Source organism: Quercus lobata, chromosome 1 (assembly GCF_001633185.2).
Source record: "Quercus lobata isolate SW786 chromosome 1, ValleyOak3.0 Primary Assembly, whole genome shotgun sequence".
Lineage (NCBI taxonomy): Eukaryota > Viridiplantae > Streptophyta > Magnoliopsida > Fagales > Fagaceae > Quercus > Quercus lobata.
Window position 1 is genome coordinate 51,374,410 of NC_044904.1, and position 19,763 is coordinate 51,394,172.

The following is a 19,763-nucleotide window of genomic DNA, read 5'->3' on the forward strand; positions in this document are numbered from 1 at the left end:
ATAACAAGAAAACGTTTTTTTTTTTTTTTTTTTTTTTTAAATTCTAAAACTCAATCACATGTTATACAAGTATGATATTGAAAACCGCTCTGATACCATTTGTAGGAAAATCTAGTTTTGTATCTCATACAAAACACACAGCGGAAGCAACAAACACAGATCTACTTCAATCATGAAAGATAACATGTAACCTTGAATTCTAGAACAAAGAACAGGATGCGTACCTTGATGCAGTGAATTTCAAAACCTTGACTTGAGAATACCTTTAATCTTCATCTCAATTCCACATGGTGCCCAAGATGTGTGGTCTCTCAATCAGTCCTTTGTACATAGATTCTCAAAGAAAAATCTTTCTTCTCCTTGTGGAGAAAAACTGATTTCTTTTCTTTTCATCATATGTACGTACAAACTACATTAGTAGTTCCTTTATTTAATAACTCTTATTAAATAAAAACTGATTATCTAATTGGGTTAGCCTTTTGGGCCTACCCAATTGGGCTTTAGTTTGTAGCTTGAAATGAGACCAAAGGGAACAAATAAGACTTTAGCTCCAATGGGTCTTGGGCTTTTCTGTCAACTCTTGACAAGTCCAAAGTTACCATTAATTATATTCAATACTACTATAAGAATATAATTGAACTCTTGGCCATATTAATAAATTATATCCCAAGACTTTATTATACATGCAACCCCTTCATTAAAATATTCGCAGTAATACAAAGTTATGAGTGTTGACTGCCACTTTGAAGATTATTACATCTTAATCTTTAAGTACCTAGTTTAATCCTTTACGTTACTCATCATATATTTATGAAATCCAATTTCATAAATATATACTTTAGTAGCTCCTTATTAAAGTGGTTGGGTCCAACACTCTGAATAATCAAACCCATTAAACTTATCTCAAGGGAATATTTTATATCTCTGTTAAGAGATTATGAATTCCATCTTGAGAATATATGTTCCATCAACACTAAATGCGGCTGCCCAACATAGTGAGGTTTTGATCGTATCTTATAGATCTTACTCCTGATATATCAAAGGAACCTACATCTCATGATTAGGTCCATTATTCCCTCAGGATTTAGAGTTGATGTAAATAGAAGTCGTGAGATTTATTATTCATTTAACAGTCGTTAGGAGAATAATAAATCTCACAGCGGTCCAGTTCAATATGTCTTAACTCTTAAGACACATCAACATATCAACTAGAAGTCTCCACTTCCATGATCAAGATAAATCATCTTAGTTGATATGTTATAGTCTTCACAGATGAAATGTCCAATTTCATCACCGACTACGAACTAAAATTCTGAGTATACGAAGAACTTGTGATTTATATCTTTCTGTGACTTTTCACATAAATCACATACTATGCATCTCATGGACTAAGATAATGTCTCATTAGTTTATAAATAGTCTAATATAATTAAACAACTTAATTATTTATAACATGCCAATAAATTGTGTTTTAGGACATAAACCCCAACATGGGCGACTCCGATGACTTGGTCCATCGAACTGGTTCGCCATTCACTACACCTATCATTTCGTTCCCCTTCCACCGAAGTTTCGTATGCCATAGGTGGAAAGTTACAACGGATCCAAAGACCCCCTAGATCACTTGGAGTCTTTCAAGAGCCTGATGCACCTTCAAAGAGTGGCGGACAAGATTATGTGCAGAGCCTTCCCCGCCATGCTAATGAGACCCATAAGGATCTGGTTCAACAGGTTGACGCCCAACTCTATTAGTACCTTCAAGGAGTTAAGCACCCAATTCGCCTTACACTTCATCAGGGGACACAAGTATAAGAAGTCCACTGCATGCCTAATGAATATTAGGCAACTAGAGGACAAGATGCTGAGATCTTACATAACTTGCTTAAACAAGGAGGCCTTTTCAATCGACGAAGCTGACGACAAGATACTCGTGGCTGCATTCATGAATGGGTTGTGGAAGGGTAAGTTCCTATTTTCTCTATATAAGAACGACCCAAAGTCTATGTCAGATATGCTTTACAGGACGACCAAGTACATGAACGCAGAAGACGCACTACTAGCCCAAGAAAAAAAGCCCAAGAAAAGGAAAAGACAGGATGACATACGACAGGATAGGGGGTGGAAGATGGCTTGGACCAAAGAACGGCAGGAGGACAAGCACTTTAAGCCCCTTACAGGGAAGTGCAAGAGCTTCACCTCGCTGACTGCTCCAATCGACCAGGTCTTGATGCAAATTAAGGATGAAAAAGCCCTGACCTTTCCTAGCAAGCTAAAGGGAGATCCTAATAAGAGGTCTAGAGATAAGTATTGCCACTTCCATCATGATTACGGTTATGACACAGCTGACTGCTACGACTTGAAACAATAAATTGAAGCTCTCATCATCAAGGAGAGAGCGGATCCACCTCAAGAGCAGGTTCCCTAACGGGAGAACGAGCGTCCTAGGCCACCCAAAGGAGATATAAGAATAATTGTAGGAGGCACTACGGCCTCTTATTCGTTCAGAAAGGCGTGTAAGACTTACCTCAAGATGGTTCAAAATGTCCAGCTAACAGGCTTCATCCTAAAGATGGCATGGATCGACAACCCCATCATCGAATTCCCAGAAGAAGATGCTCGACATTTCCACCACCCATATAACGATGCACTCGTTGTTAGCATCCGGGTAGGGGACTACAACACACACCGGGTCCTGGTTGACAATGGCAGCTCAACTAACATCCTTTACTACCTGGAGTTCCAGCAGATGAGGATTGATAGAAAGCAACTGGTTTCGATGAACGCTCAGCTCGTTGGTTTTGAAGGAATAAGGGTATTCCCCCTTGGCGCAGTCACATTATCTGTAATGGTTAGCGATTACCCCCAACAAATCACTAAGGATATAACATTCCTTGTGGTCGACTGCTCGTCCGCTTACAATGCCATCCTAGGACGACTTACCCTCAATTCGTGGAAGGTTGTAACTTTGACTTGCCATTTGATAATCAAATTCCCTACCGATTATGGAGTAGGAGAACTGGGTAAAGATCAAGTAGCTACAAGCGAATGTTACATAGAAATGTTGGAGATGGACAATCATCTACAAACCATAAACATAGAAGAACAGTGGACAGTAGTAGAGCCCGTTGAAAAACTTGAAGAAATACTTCTCGACAATTCCAGACCAGACCGAATGACTAAGGTTGGCACCCTCGCCAGTCCGCATGTCCGCAAAGCACTTACGACTTTCCTCAGCCCGTTGAACCAGGATGTCTTTTCCTAGAGTCATGAAGACATGCCTAGGATCAACCTTTCAGTCATGGAACACAGACAAGATCCAAGATATAATAGAGATGGCACTCCCAAAGAATGTGAAAGAAGTACAAAGCCTCAATGGCAAGGTAGTTGCACTGAATAGGTTTCTATCGAGGGCAACGGACAAGTGCCTACCTTTCTTCCGCACGCTGAAGAAATATTTTAAGTGGACAGTCGAGTGTTAGCAGGCATTCGAGGATCTAAAGGATTAACTCTCTTCCTCGTTGTTACTAAGTCCCTCAAAACTAGGAGAAGAATTGTTCCTCTGCTTGGTTGTATCCCTGACTGTCGTCAGTGCGGCCTTGATCAGAGAAGAAGACCAGGTGCAAAAGCCCATGTACTACGCCAGCCGGGCACTTCGTGGTACAGAGGAAAGGTACCCACCGATGGAGAAACTCGCCTTCTCTTTGGTTACAGTAGCCCACAATCTCAAGCCATATTTCCAAGCCCATACGGTGATCATCCTGACTGACAAGCCCTTACGACGAGCAATGAGCAATCCTGAAGCCGCCAGAAAAATGGCACTATGGGTCATAGAGTTGAGTGAGTTTGATGTACAGTACTGCCCGCATACTGCCACTAAGGGGCAAGTGGTCACTAACTTCACTGCGGAGTTCATTAACGTGGAAAGCCAGGGGGAAGAAGAGTATCCTTAATAGAGTATACACATAGACGGATCGTCCAACAGACAGGCTGGTGGAGCAGGCATTGTACTTCGTTCTCTAGAAGGGGACGAGATTGAATGCATGGTTCATCTCGACTTCCCTACAACCAATAACGAAGCAGAGTACGAAGCGCTAGTTGCAGGACTAGATCTCGCTAAAGCAACAGGGGCTGTGAGAGTGGTTATTCATTGCGATTCCCAAGTCGTCACAAACCAAATAAATGGTGATTATGAATGCAAGGGCAAGAGGATGAAGAAGTACCTAGAGCAAGTAAAGAGAAGGGTGGACGATCTACAAGCTAAGATTGTTTAAATCCCTAGAGGAGAGAACAAGTAAGCTGACTGTCTTGCCAAGGCCGCATCAGCAAAACACATGATCACCCCCAGCTTTCCTTCGTTCAGCTTTCACCATTAATAGATCCCATCCATGTGCAGGAGATAGGTTCTGAAAGCAACTGGACGACACCATTAGTCACCTACTTGAAAAAAGGCGCACTACTAGATGGTAAGGAAGCCGCAAGGAAGCTGAAGGTCAAAGTAGCACAATTCGTCTTGATAAGTGACGTCTTGTACAAAAGAGGTTTCTCCCACCCGTACCTAAGGTGTTTAAGCCCCGAAGAAGCGGATTATGTCATGAGAGAAGTACACGAAGGGATCTGGGGGAACCACTCAAGGTCGCGGTCATTGGTACATAAACTGATTCGAACTGGATATTACTTGCCTACTATGTAGAAGGACACCTAAATTTATGTCAAAGCCCACTACAAATGTCAAAGGTTCAATAATGTCGTCAAACAACTGACGGAAGAATTGACCCCGATGACAGCCTTGTGGCCATTCGCTCAATAGGGACTCGACATCATGGGTCCATACCCAATAGCAATGTGATAGATGAAGTTCCTTATAGTCAGCATAGACTACTTCACTAAATGGGTAGAAGTAGAAGCCTTGGCTACTATTATGGAAAAGAATGTGAGAAGTTTTGTCTGGAAAAACATCGTCTGCAGGTATGGGATCCCTAGAGTCTTGGTCTTAGATAACGGGAAACAGTTCGACAACGACTCCTTCAGGGATTTTTGCTCGCAGTTAGGAGTCAAGAACCATTACTCCTCCCCTGCCTACCCTTAAGCCAACGGGCAGGTTGGGGTCACGAACTGATCCTTGCTTAAAATCATTAAGACTCAGCTTAAGGGGGCAAAGGGTGTATGGCTAGAAGAGCTGCCAAGCGTACTATAGGCATATAGAACAAAAGCCAGAACACTTACAGGAAAGACACCGTTTCGACTAGCATATGGAAGCAAGGCAGTCATCCCAACAGAGGTCGGACTCACAAGCTACAAGGTGGGTAATCATGATGAAAGAAAGAATGACGAGACTATACGCCTACAGCTTGATCTACTAGACGAAGTCAGGGCAACAGCTGAACAAAGACTCACACGTTACCAGGACCTCATGGCCAAGCATTACAACTCCTGAGTCAGACATAGAGACTTCAAGGTTGGAGACCTCATCTTGAGGAAGGTAATGGGCACCGCTAAAGACCCCACCCAAGGAAAGCTTTGCCCTAACTAGGAGGGACCATATAGAATTACGTCATGGCACAGGAAAGGCAACTATCTCCCGTAGACACTAAACGGACAGAAGTTGTACCATCCATGGAATACCGAGCATCTTCAAAAGTACTACCAATAGATGATAGCATGAAGAGCGACACTCCTCATTTGCCAATTTATTTTAATTAATTTTTTCTACAATACTTTTTAAAGCCCAAAGGGTAGGTATTTTTCTTTTATGAACAATTTTTCTACGTATGCATGCATTTATCATAATAAGAGGAGTTTATTCAGATATGACTGGTGTATTTATCTATTTCTACATGTCTATTCTACATGTTTATCCATGATTAAGTCCATAGGTGGATGAGGTCATCCCATTAGGATGAGTTAATATTATCAAATCTATAAGTGGACGAATTCATTGTTAAGTCCATAAGTGGACGAGTTCATCCCATGAGGATGAGTTAATATTATCAAGTCCACAAGTGGACGAATTCATTATTAAAGTTCATAGGTGGAAGAGTTCATCCTATTAGGATGAATTATTATTAAGTCCACAAGTGGATGGATTCATTATTAAAGTCCATAGGTGGACGAGTTCATCCTGTGAGGATGACTTATTATTAAGTCCATAAGTGGACGGATTCATTATTAAAGTCCATAGGTGGACGAGTTCATTCTATGAGGATGAATTATTATTAAGTCCACAAGTGGACGGATTCATTATTAAAGTCCATAGGTGGACGAGTTCATCCTATGAGGATGACTTATTATTAAGTCCATAAGTGGATGGATTCATTATTAAAGTCCATAGGTGGACGAGTTCATCCTATGAGGATGACTTATTATTAAGTCCATAAGTGGACGGATTCATTATTAAAGTCCATAGGTGGATGAGTTCATCCTATGAGGATGACTTATTATTAAAGTGGACGGATTCATTATTAAAGTCCATAGGTGGACGAGTTAATCCTATGAGGATGGGTTAATATTATTATCAAGTCCACACACAGACGCAATAAAACTACAAAGTCCATAAGTGGACGAGCCCATTATTAAGTCCCTAAAATGGACAAGTTCATTATTAAGTCGCTAAAAGTGGATGAGTTCATTATTAAAGTGGACAAGTTCATTACTAAGGACATGTACGTTAGAAAGGTCTTGAGAGGACGAGATTGTGATTATTAAAATCCACAAGTGGATGAGTTTGACCCATTGAGAGGCCTTGTATTTATTCAAGTCCACAAGCAGACGGATTTGTTACAATACCCATAGGAAAACGAGTTCATTCCATAAGAACACCTTGGTGTTCTTTAAGTTCATAAGTGGACGGGGCTATCACAAGAGTCTACAAGCCAACAGATTCTTCTTGATTATCAAATTCTTGAAAAGACACACGCATAAAAATTAAACACAATTGAAAGTGACAAGTGCAAAATAATAACCATAAATAAATCCATAATTTTACAAAAAGAGCCTAAAACAAAGGGGAGTCTAACATTGTCTGAGGCTTATACTAAATATACAATAATTCAAGAAGTAGAAAACTAAGAGGCTAGGGTGTCCGAAAGGTTCTCGTCATCTTTGTCTTGAACGTCCTGAGCTAAAGGGTTCTGAATGTTCAAAGGCTCAGTGGACGGGACCAAAGGAATGACGGGAGGATCCACAGTGGGTTGAGCAAGGACGACGCTATCATCTTTTGGATTAGATTCTGACTCTATGGTGACCTTGGATAAATCCAAGTGAAGGTAGATGGACTTGACCTGTTTAAGGCAATTCTCAAACCTGTGACCATAGTAGACAGTGCAGGAATCAATAAATGGTTGTGAAGCCTTGAATTCCTTCACAGCATCAGCCCTGGCCGTCTCTACCTACTTGAGAAGGGCCATCAACTCTTTTTCTATCATCACCTTAGCTTCTTGCTCTTGCTTGTCAGTCAAGGTCCCATTGCGCTTGAGTAGATAGGCACTCACCCATTCTTAGGCAACACTCCTATCCTGCAATGCCTTCATATGGACCAGCACCTACAAATAGAACAATCATCAGCTATTGAACAATGAATAAATAAAAATAAGAAAGAAAAAAAGAAGAGACGTACCAGGGCAAGGTCAAAAAGGCCTGATGCCCCCAGCTCCTCCGTCATTTGTACAGCATAAGGGTCCATGTCCTTATCCTTGATGATTGGCTCAATCATCTCAATGACATAGTCCTTGTGAGTAAGAAGACAACGATCAGGTCCCTCACTAATGGGGTCTGATGTTGTCATTAGTCCCTTGCCTACCCCATGGCTCAGCTTGGGAGGTGACGGCTTTTTAGGGAGTTTATCCTTGGGGGTAATAGTGACTTTCTTGGAAGGACGGTTGTCCTTCTCGTCAGCCTTCCTCTTGGGTGCCCCCTTTCTGACGACCTTAGGGGCTGACGAGGACGCCCATTCCTTCCCTTTCACTTTCTGTTCCTTTTTCCTACGCGCAACAGCTACCCTCACCTACACCCTCTGCATGGTTGCCTCCATTTCTAGAAAGGACAAATGACGAGCATTAGACCAAGAGACGACAAAAAGAAAAAACGACGGAAGAAAATAAATTACTTACGCCGACGAGAATAAGTGTTTAATCTACAAGCTGTAGGGGTCAGCTCTAGACCTCCACAACAAGCGTGTAGTGTGTCGAGGGTGATCAAGTCCCTACACTTCCATTGCTTAAACGAAATTTCAAGGACCCGACAAATGAAGGTCTCCTACTCGTCAGTTATGTTTGGATGAACACTAGCTGAAAAAGGAAAACGACGACATTAAAACACTTAACAAATAAATGGGAAAATTTAAAGCAAAAATTGATGGTGCTAAACCTGTATCCTTGACAATACCCTAAGTATTTTCAAAACCATGGGGCATTGTAACCCACACTTCTGGACGGCATACCCAATCCGTCCCCTGAACGAAGAAGTATCTACCCTTCCAGTTCCTGTTTGAGTCTGGCATGTCTGACACGAGCCTTAAATTTTTCTTCCATGCAGTGAAGTGGTATATTCCTTAGGACGAGATAATGTGTTAAGGTCTGTAGCAATAAAAGAACTCGTCCAACGAAAGCTGACTGTTCCAACCACTCAGACGACCCCACAAAATCTCAACCCCTATAAAGATCCTCCAGGCATTTGAAGCAATCTGGCTGACAGATAATCCAAGAAAATTAGCCAACTGACGGTGCAACGCCGTCAGTGGCAACTTTAGTCCCGTTGCAAACATAGCATCGTACATGCCGACGTCCGCAGTCTTCCTTGAGTAGCACTTCTCGAATTTCCTAGGGAGATGGATCGAGATATGGTCAGGGATCTGGTAATGATCCCTCAAATTCTTAAATATATTGATCTTCATCGTCAGCAAGAAATCATTGACAGTCCACATTTTAGGAAGGATAAATGGACGGGCATGCCTATTCCTAGGGCTTCTTAAACTTCTAGTTTCGAGGGTTCTCACATTAGCATCACCCTCGTCCCTGTCATCCTTTTCTCCCTCATCACCTTCAACCTCTTCCTCACCTCCCCCTCCAACACAACTCTCCACTTTCTCATCAAGAGAATGGGCTGATGTTTCCCTCTTTGACGACCACGAAAGGCCCTCCTTGGGGTCATGACCTATCTAGAAGACCTCGTCGTAGCCTGCTCCCTCATGGACTGATGACTACTCACTTGTCATAGACATATATTTACCTAGAAGTGACGCAGGTATTTTAAGTGCCTAAGTTGACGGCCTCTCTAAAAGAGGTAAATTATCAACTAGAGAAACGAAGATGAGAGATAGAATGAAGGAAAGGAAAAGGTGACTTACCAAGTATACGGTTCCTTGAAAGGTGACGGTCTCAATAAAAGAACGAAGGCAACAAAGTTAGCAAGGTGATGGGAGCAAAGTTCTCGGAATAGCAAAGCTCTCTCTATGAAGATCAACAATGATGAAATAAGATAAAATGAGGAAGGAACTGAGATATATATAGGATAAAAAGTGCACGGAAGAAGAAGCGATACCCCTGTCCAAAAACGGAGCTAATCCGCTTAAGCCACGTGTCCAAACAATTAATAAAGACTGCTTGAGGAATCACCCATAAATGCCCTCTTTTTTTTTCTTTTTTTTTTTGATAAATAAAAAAATAAATAGTGAAAAAGGGGAGAGCTACGAATTGAACTCCATAACCCATTGGCTAAAATCGACGGGGCTATGGAGTAGGGGGCAGATGATAAAGATAATTCTGTGGTTTTGATGAAGTCATCCATATTAGGTTGAAGCGACGATCCAAATGAACTTCATAGGCCATAAACTGAATGACCCCTTGTGATAGAAATTAATCAATTAATTAGCCAAATTATTAATTAATCAATTTATCATGCAAATGTGTGGTAGCACAAACAAATTACCAATAAACTAAATATGCAGTGGAAAATAAATAACACGGTGATTTGTTTACGAATGGAGAAAATCTAACGGCAAAAACCCCACCGGGTGATTTTCAGGTTACCACTCCCGAAATTCCACTATTATCACAACAAGCGGTTACAAGTAAAGGAATCCAAGTGCCTTACCAACCTACAGTTAAACCCTTACCCCAATATCCAATTAGACTTCTTCTGTAGTGACAGTTCCCCTTTTAGATTCATGACTCTCAATATGTGACTAACCAATTGTACGGATCCCAGTACGTGACTTCAATCACCAACTAAAAAGGTTGTTGGTTGCAAAGTTCTTCAGTTCATGCACACGATGAAGATCAAGAAGATGCTTGGTCACAAAACCCTATGGTGCACATACATAGCAACTTCTTCAAGAGAAAGAGATGAACTAGGGCAAGAACTTCGTCTCCGGTCACAATTTGTTTGAACAAAGTTTGCTCAAAACTTGTGCAACTTGTGAACACTTTGACGACCCTTAAACTGGTCCTTTTATATGTCTAGGTTTAGGAGAAAAGAAAGCCCAAAGACACATTCACGGATCCCAAGAAAATCAGATTGGAATTTTGACAATCTTAAATCTCGATAGATAGCAGGTGTCGAGAACATTGAATGAAGAACAGCTTCCTTAAACTCGATAGATGCAGCTGTCGAGCTTTAAAGATTTTGCACTCTGAACTTGTTTTCTTGAACATACTTGAAAGTTTTAATACTTAATCTTGAAACAAGGTTTCTTGAAGTATTTAAAACATCCTAAATCTACCCAAATACAAGTAAAGTGCGTTTTATCAAAGGATAAGCCAATTACATAAAATCATGACTTGAAGTATTTAAAACATCCGAAATCTACCTAAATACAAGTAAAGTGCGTTTTGTCAAAAGATAAGCCAATTACATAAAATCATGAGATATGTTCTTAACATGTGAAACACATATGTCTTAACAATCTCCCCCTTTGGCAATCCGTGACAAAACCACAACAAACAAATGAACATATGAGAGAAGTCATAAATCATTCAACTCATATTCACTTGTTGAATACAATAAAATCTATCCTAACACAAACTCTTGAAAAACTTTACAAGAAGAGAGTTTATTGCAACTAAACTTTGACAACCTGTATTTCTAAAACACTTTAAACAAAACTCATCAATGTATCTTTGTGTGAAATAGAACTAATAGATTGCATACAAGTATAAGAAACATGTATAAAGGGAGAAAAGAAACAACACATGAAGGGGTAGGTGAAAGAAAAACATACATCAATATAAAGAAAGAGATAAGTACAATGTATATCTATAAATGGTCACAAGACCTCATGTACAAGAGTAATGTATCTAAAAAGAAGGAAAAGAAAAGATACATACTATCCTCAATACATCCCTCAAAAAGTATAAACACTTCCCCTAACAAAATGGTCCTATACTAACTCTCCCCCTAAGATGGACTACTCTCATACCAAAACTACTCCCCTTTTTTGTCACGAATGACAAAGGCTAAGAGTGTCAAGTAGACATCTTTTCGGTAGAGCCAGCATCTCCATTAGCATCATACAAAGTATCATCGTCATCACCATCATCATCATCCTCATCCTCAGAAGCAGAAGCCACGGGAGAAGGTGGTGAAGGAGTAGCCTTAGGAGCAAAACCACCCATGGACGTCTATCGTTGTGCAACACGACTGACATGAACGTTCACCTGATACAACTCTGTAGAGAGTGTATCGAGGCGATCATCCATGTGCTGCAACTGCGCCATGATATCTCCTAAAGACACATCGCCCGAAGAAGAAGGAGAAGCCGATGTGGATGGAGTCGAATGGGATAGAGTAGAACGGGAGGAAGGAGCTGTTGAATCTGACTGCCGTGACGGAAGCTGGGCCTCGCTACGTTTAACGGTAGCGCAATCTATGGCACACATGACAGTAAAATGGTCAGAAGAGGGAAAAGGAACGAAAAAATGGCGTAGAATCCTCGTGATAGCGGAAGGAAAGATGAGCTTATCACGGGACGCCGAATCTAGATGAACATCTATAATAGACAAAATGAAATGAAAAGGAAAGTCTATGGTAAGATGCTCAAGAAGAGACAACAAAAATCAAGCACGAGGCTCTGTGATGGAGTTATAGCAAGAGAGGGGATGCAAAACAAAAGTCATCACCATGTTCATGAATCTAGGACCTTTAGCAAAAGGTCAACATGGTGTAAGAAGACGCTCACCCCAAGCAGTAGGGCCCTCACAAAAAGTAGACATAAGCTCATCACTGAACACAGTCGTTAGACAGTCACAATTATGATAGTCAGGAAACTCTATCCTAGGGACCCGAATCACATCCGCAACCAACTGCGGTGTGATAGGAATGCGCATACCTCAAACGCGAGTGAAGAAAAGAGGTACTGACCGATCAATCCCGTGCATGTTGGAGTAGAACTCCTGGATAAACACGAGAGGACAGGTGACTGGGACGTCACATAGTGACTCCCATCCCCTACTGTGAATGAAAGAGGGAAGGTCGGTGTCTGCAAAATCTGTCAAAATGACTTGGCGTTCCGAATGAATGCCTCGTCTAGAAAAGTTCTTCGAAAATGCCATAAAGGCATCATCATCACAGAACCGGATATAAGATAGTGTAGGATCAGATGACGAAGAAGCACTAGAATGAAGAGAGTTCTGGGCTGGAGTGGATTTATGCTTAGGTGCCATAGACACGACTAACGTAAACTAACAGAGAGGGAAAGAAAGAATGACAATTAGAAAAGTCCCAAAAAGTTTCAAATATATCAAATATATTGAAAAGAAGTACGTATGCATGGGAAATGCATGAACGTGTGACATGCAAAGGAAATTGCATCATGGGCTCAGCCCAATCCAAACCTATCAGCACACAGACATATAGCACACATCTAAATGCATGGAAATACCATTATAATGCTAATGTGATGCAATATATGAGGTTTTAAACACATTTAAGTGAAAACCCAACCCAAAATTTCAATGAAAGCTCATCAATTTTGAAAAACCCCAAAAATTTTCAAAACCCCTAAATCCTAGGTTTCAAAACATGAAATGCATGAATGAGAAAGGATTAGAAGCTTACCAAGTGAAGAAAAACTTGAAAAACCTTGTAAAATCCTTGAGAACCAAGATTGGAGTGAGATTGGAGTGTTTTTGGGAGAGAAACAGAGAAGTATCAAGAGAGAGATCTATGGAAATGAGAACCGGATTGCGCAAAGGCCTTATATAGGAAAGCCAGTAAATCTTGATAGATGTAGGTATCGAGACGTATTGAGCGATCTGTCGAGGAGGTGTCGAGGAAATGCTCATCGACAGCTGAGGTGTCAAGAAGGTATTGAGGATCAACTCATCAAAATTAAGAATAGAAGCTTGATCGATCCACCAGGTGTCGAGAAGCTATCGAGCATACAGACCCAATCTCAATTGATCCAACAGGTATCGAGGTGCAGGCGAGATTGTGATAAGAAAAAGTTTTAGGAAGCTCGACAGATAGCCAGCTATCGAGGAGGTATCGAGGAGGTGTCGAGTCAGCTATTAAAAACAGTTTTTTGAGATGTGAAACACACAGACATGAATGCAATTCAACATGCAACTCAACCAACGATCCAATCAACATATTAAGCTCTCAAAATCATCTCTCAAATGAAAATTTAAGCACATGGATCTTCAAAAACACACACACACTAAACAAGTCTAACCAATTTTATATTTCAAAAATAAGTCAAGACAGTTTAGTGAGCATACATTAACACATGTAAAACCTTGTGATGGCCAAATCACATTGTTACCTGCACATGTATCAAGAATAGCAAAGAATATTGTGTGTTGTGTGTGAAAAATATCGCAAGATTGCATACATGTACACATGTTATGACGATTTGAGATATGAGAAAATCACTTTAACTCACACACAATCATAACTGCTTGATGGGGACTATCACCTTTGAGGTACATCATATAACTCCCACATCTCTTAGAATACACGCTTGCAATCATATTTAAAGTATTTTTGATCTTTTTGCTTTTGATTTTTCTTTGCATATTTTTCTTTTAAACATATCATGCATGGGCTTATTAGAGAGAGAAAAGAATTACCCAGTGTTATTTGACATTCAAATTTTGCTATGCCTAAACATATAAATGTCATTGACACTGCACTTTTGCTATGCCGAAGCATACAGGTGTCATCTTATGATTGGTGGGCAATAGTGGTGAGATGGTTATTTATGCCTTTCTTTTTGGATTTTTTAGTCCTTCCCGTCAAAAAGAGTGATACGAGTGTTAAGTACAAAAGACAACTTAATCTTACTCATCACAAACAAGAGCCATAAAGCTCACATGCTTAGTTGTGCATATGAATGCTCATCTAAGCTACAAATGATACAAAGTTTAGAGTACTTTGTTTCAATGGCCATCCAAGGTATACAAGTACTAAAGTACACAAAACACACACTATTTTTGTATTTTTCTGATTTTTTAATTTTTTATTTATTTTTATATGAAAAACAAAACAAGCAAAAACTGAAAAATAACCAAACAAAAACATGTTAAACAACATGAAAGCATGAAAGAAATATGCATATGCATGAAGGCATGATAGAAGGGTGCAGATGCATGAAAGCATGATAAGAAATCAAGCAAAGAGAGTCCTACTTTAGATAGAAAGAATTAAAGTAGAGGACAAACAGAAAAGAGAATTAAGTCTTAGGGTCCTTTATCACCCACACCGCACGAGTCTTTGGCCGTGAAGATGAAAAAACGCGTGTCCTAGTATGACTACTATAGGACATAGAGGAATTAGAATTCCCCTGAAATTGAGTTAAAAAGCTCAAAACTTTTAATAACTCACCAAGAATAGGTACAGAGCCTTTAGACAAAGGATGAGACCTATTTGACACTCACTTATGAGGAAACAACTTGAAACAATTAGGACGAGTGAGACAGGAAACACCACAATGGTGACAAACATAAGTAGTTTTTGAACTACTATGCTTCCTAGAAGGAGGTCTAACCTTAGAGGTTGACAAAGACCTTAATTTCGGACAATTTGGCCTAATATGACCAACAATATGACAATGATGACAAGTGGGGACAAATTCAGAATTTTTATTCAACCTAGGAGGAGTTTTAGACATAGGTTTAGAAACTTCAGTGTTAATATCAGATTGTTTACCTTTGTCTATCTTAGCAATATTAGCCTTCAACTCTTCATTATTCCTTTTAAATGGAGGAATATAAATATCTTCTTCTTTTGAGTTAGGCTTAACAACAAGTTTGGCACTGGTTAATTTTTCAACTTCAGTTTTAGATTCAACTAGTTGCTCTTCCAAACTTTTAATTTTGTCCACCTGAGATAAAATTTGATTTTTAATATTCTCATTCAAATTATTGGCTTCATTCAATTTTGCATTCAAATCATCTTTTTCAAGCTTGACCTTTTTAAATTTAGCTTTTAATTTTGTAGAACATTCAAGAGATTTCATACAAAAATTATAAAGTTTGCAATAGGCATTTTGAATATCATCATCATCATTCAACATAAGATCATGCAAATCAAAACAATCAAGAGTTTCCATGACAACAGGGGTCAATGGATCACACAGCAAAGCTTAAACCCTAATCAGAGTGTGTCTGCTCTGATACCACTTGATAGGCTACAAACTGAATGACCCCAGTGATAGAAATTAATTAATTAGTTAGCCAAGTTATTAATTAATCAATTTATCATGCAAATGCGTGGTAGCACAAAAAAATCACCAATAAACTAAATATGCAGTGGAAAATAAATAACATGGTGATTTGTTTATGAATGGGGAAAACCTAACGGCAAAAACCCCACCGGGTGATTTTTAGGTCACCACTCTCAAAACTCTACTATTATCACAACAAGCGGTTACACGTAAAGAAATCCAAGTACCTTACCAACCTACAGTTGAACCCTTACCCCAATACCCAATTGGATTTGTTCTGTAGTGACAATTCCCCTTTCAGATGCACGACTCCCAGTACGTGACTAACCAATTGCGCAGATCTCAGTACGTGACTTCAATCACCAACTAAGAAGGTTGTTGGTTGCAAAGTTCTTCAGTTCATCCACACGATGAAGATCAAGAAGATGCTTGGTCACCAAACCCTATGGTGCACATACACAACAACTTCTTCAAGAGAAAGAGATGAACTAGGGCAAGAACTTCGTCTCCGGTCATAATTTGCTTGAACAGAGTTTGCTCAAAGCTTGTGCAACTTGTTAACACTTTAACGGTCTTTAAATTGGTCCTTTTATATGTCTAGGTTTAGGAGAAAAGAACGCCCAAAGACACATTCATGGATCCCAAGAAAATTAGATTGGAATTTTGACAATCTTAAATCTCGACAAATAGCAGGTGTCGAGCAGGTGTTGAGAACACCGAATGAAGAACAGCTTCCTTAAGCTCGATAGATGTAGCTGTCGAGCTTTAAAGATTTTGCACTCTGAACTTGTTTTCTTTAACAGACTTGAAAGCTTCGATACTTGATCTGGAAACAAGGTTTCTTGAAGTATTTAAAACATCCTAAATCTACCCAACTATAAGTAAAGTACGTTTTGTCAAAGGATAAGTCAATTACATAAAATCATGACATATGTTCTTAACATGTGAAACACATATGTCCTAACAAAACTCGTTAGCCTCGCTTGCACTTTCACGGCCTAACAATGATAGAGTGAAAGTCGATGGTTCCACCTTAAAGTTGACGGTTGCACCCTGATGACAACAAACATTTTAATGAGACGACTAGAATATATTTGATAGGCCACAAACTGAATGATCCCTTGTGATAGAAATTAATTAATTAGTTAGCCAAGTTATTAATTAATCAATTTATCATGCAAAAGCATGGTAACACAAACAAATCACCAATAAACTAATTATGCATTGAAAAATAAATAACACGGTGATTTGTTTATGAATGGGGAAAACCTAAAGGCAAAAACCCCACCGGATGATTTTCAGGTCACCACTCCCGAAACTCCACTATTATCACAACAAGCGGTTACAAGTAAAGGAATCCCAAGTACCTTACCAACCTACAGTTGAACCCTTACCCCAATACCCAATTGGACTTGTTCTGTAATGACAGTTCCCCTTTCTGATGCACGACTCCCAAGTACGTGGCTAACCAATTGCGCGGATCCTAGTACACAACTTCAATCACCAACTAAGAAGGTTGTTGGTTGCAAAGTTCTTCAGTTCATCCACACGATGAAGATCAAGAAGATGCTTGGTCACAAAACCCTACGGTGCACATACACAACAACTTCTTCAAGAGAAAGAGATGAACTAGGGCAAGAACTTCGTCTCCTGTCACAATTTGCTTGAACAGAGTTTGCTTAAAGCTTGTGCAACTTGTGAACTATTTGACGGCCCTTAAAACAATCCTTTTATATGTCTAGGGTTAGGAGAAAAGAAGGCCCAAAAAATATTCACAGATCCCAAGAAAATCATATTTGAATTCTAAAAATCTTAAACCTCGACAGATAGGAGGTGTCGAACAGCTGTCGAGCACACTAAACGTTGAACAGTTTTCTTAAGCTCGATAGATGCAGCTGTCGAGCTTTAATGAATTTTCACTATTAACTTGTTTTCTTGGACAGACTTGAAGGCTTCAATACTTGATCTTGAAATATGGTTTCTTGAAGTATTTAAACACATTCTAAATCTACCCAAATACAAGTAAAGTGCGTTTTGTCAAAGGATAAGCCAATTACATAAAATCATGACATATGTTCTTAACATGTGAAACACATGTCCTAACAATCTCCCCCTTTGGCAATCCGTGACAAAACCAAAACAAACAGATGAACATATGAGAGAAGTCATAAATCACTTAACTCATATTCACTTGTTGAATACAATAAAATCTATCCTAACACAAACTCTTGAAAAAATTTGCAAGAAGAGAGTTTATGGCAAGTAGACTTTAACAACCTGTATTTCTGAAACACTTTGAAACAAAACTTATCAAGGCATCATTGTGTGAAACAGAAATAATAGATTATGTACAAGTATAAGAAACATATGTATAAAGGGAGAAAAGAAACAACACATGAAAGGGTAGGTGAAAGAAAAACATACATAAATATAAAGAAAGAGATAAGTACAATGTATGTCTATAAATGGTCACAAGACCTCATGTACAAGAGTAATGTATTTAAAAAGAAAGAAAAGAAGAAATACATACTATCCTCACTACATCCCTCAAAATGTGTCAACACTCCCCCTAACAAAAATGGTCTTATACTAACTCTCTCCCTAAGATAGACTACTCTCATATCAAAACTACTTCCCCTTTTTGTCACGAGTGACAAAGGGTAAGAGTGTCAAGTACACATCTCATCGGTAGAGCTAGCATCTCCATCAGCGTCATCCAAAGCATCATCGTCATCACCATTATCATCATCCTCATCCTCAGAATCAGAAGCCACGGGAGAAGGTGGTGAAGGAGTAGCCTCAAGAGCAAAACCACCCATGGACGTCTGTCGCCGTGCAATACAATTGACACGAACGTTCACCTGATACAATTCCGTAGAGAGTGTATCTAGGCGAGCATCCATGTGCTGCAGCTGCGCCAAGATGTCTCCTAAAGTCACATCGCCCGAAGTAGAGGGAGGAGCAGATGTGGATGGAGCAGAACGGGAGGGAGGAGCTGCGGAATTTGACTACCGCGACCGAAGCTGGGCCTCGCTACGTTTAACGGTAGCGTAATCTATGGCACACATGACGGTAAAATGGTCGGAAAAGGGAAAAGGAATGGAAAAAATGGCATAAGATCCTTTTGATAGCGGAAGGAAAGATGAGCTTATCACGGGACGCCAAATCTAGATGAACATCTATAATAGACAGAATGAAATGAGAAGAGAAATCTATAGTAACATGCTCAAGAAGTGACAACAAAAATTGAGCACGAGGCTCTGTAATGGAGTTATAGTGAGAGAGTGGATACAAAACAAAGGTCATCACCATGTTCATGAATCTAGGACCTTTAGCAAAAGGTCGATATGGTGTAAACAGACGCTCACCCTAAGCAGAAGGGTGCTTACAAAAAGTAGACATGAGTTCATCCCTGGACACAGTCCTCAGATGCTCACAACTAGGATAGTTAGGAAACTCTATCCTAGGGACCCGAAGCACATCCGCAATAAGTTACGATGTGATAGGAATGCGTGTACCTCGAACGCGAGTGAAGAAGAGAGGTACTGAACGATCAATCCTGTGCATGACGGAGTAAAACTCCTGGATAAGCACGAGAGGACAGGTGACCAGGACGTCACACAGTGACTCCCATCCCCTACTGTGAATGACAGAGGGAAGGTTGGTGTCGGCAAAGTCCGACAGACCCACTTGGCGTTCCGAATGAATGCCTCGTCTAGAAAAGTTATCCGAAAATTCCTTAAAGGCATCATCATCACAGAACCGGATATGAGATAGAGTAGGATTAGATGATGAAAAAGCACCGGAACGAAGAGGGTTCCGTGCAGGAGTGGATTTACGCTTAGGTGCCATAGACACGACTATCGTAAACAAACAGAGAGGGAGAGAAAGAATGACAATCAAAAAAGTCCCAAGCAAATTCAACTATAACAAGTATATTGAAAAAGAGTACGTATGCATGGGAAATGCATGAACATGTGACATGCAAAAAAAATTGCATCATGGACTCAGCCCAATCCAAACCTATTCGCACACAAACAGATAACACACATCTAAATGCATGACAATATCGTTATAATGCTAATGTGATGCAATGTATGAGGTTTTA

At 39.9% G+C, this 19,763-nt stretch overlaps 1 protein-coding gene across 1 annotated transcript; it reads left to right on the forward strand.

Moving 5' to 3' along the window:
- The first annotated feature begins 1,645 nt into the window (after nucleotides 1-1,645).
- Nucleotides 1,646-2,368, forward strand: LOC115955351. Its single transcript, XM_031073461.1, has one exon. The coding sequence runs from the start codon at nucleotides 1,646-1,648 to the stop codon at nucleotides 2,366-2,368; it is 723 nt and encodes a 240-aa protein (XP_030929321.1).
- Nucleotides 2,369-19,763: the final 17,395 nt, after the last annotated feature.

What these genes read in the sequence shown, in the direction of transcription:
- LOC115955351 (XM_031073461.1), top strand. Translation starts at nt 1,646, where the DNA reads ATGCACCTTCAAAGAGTGGCGGACAAGATTATGTGCAGAGCCTTCCCC.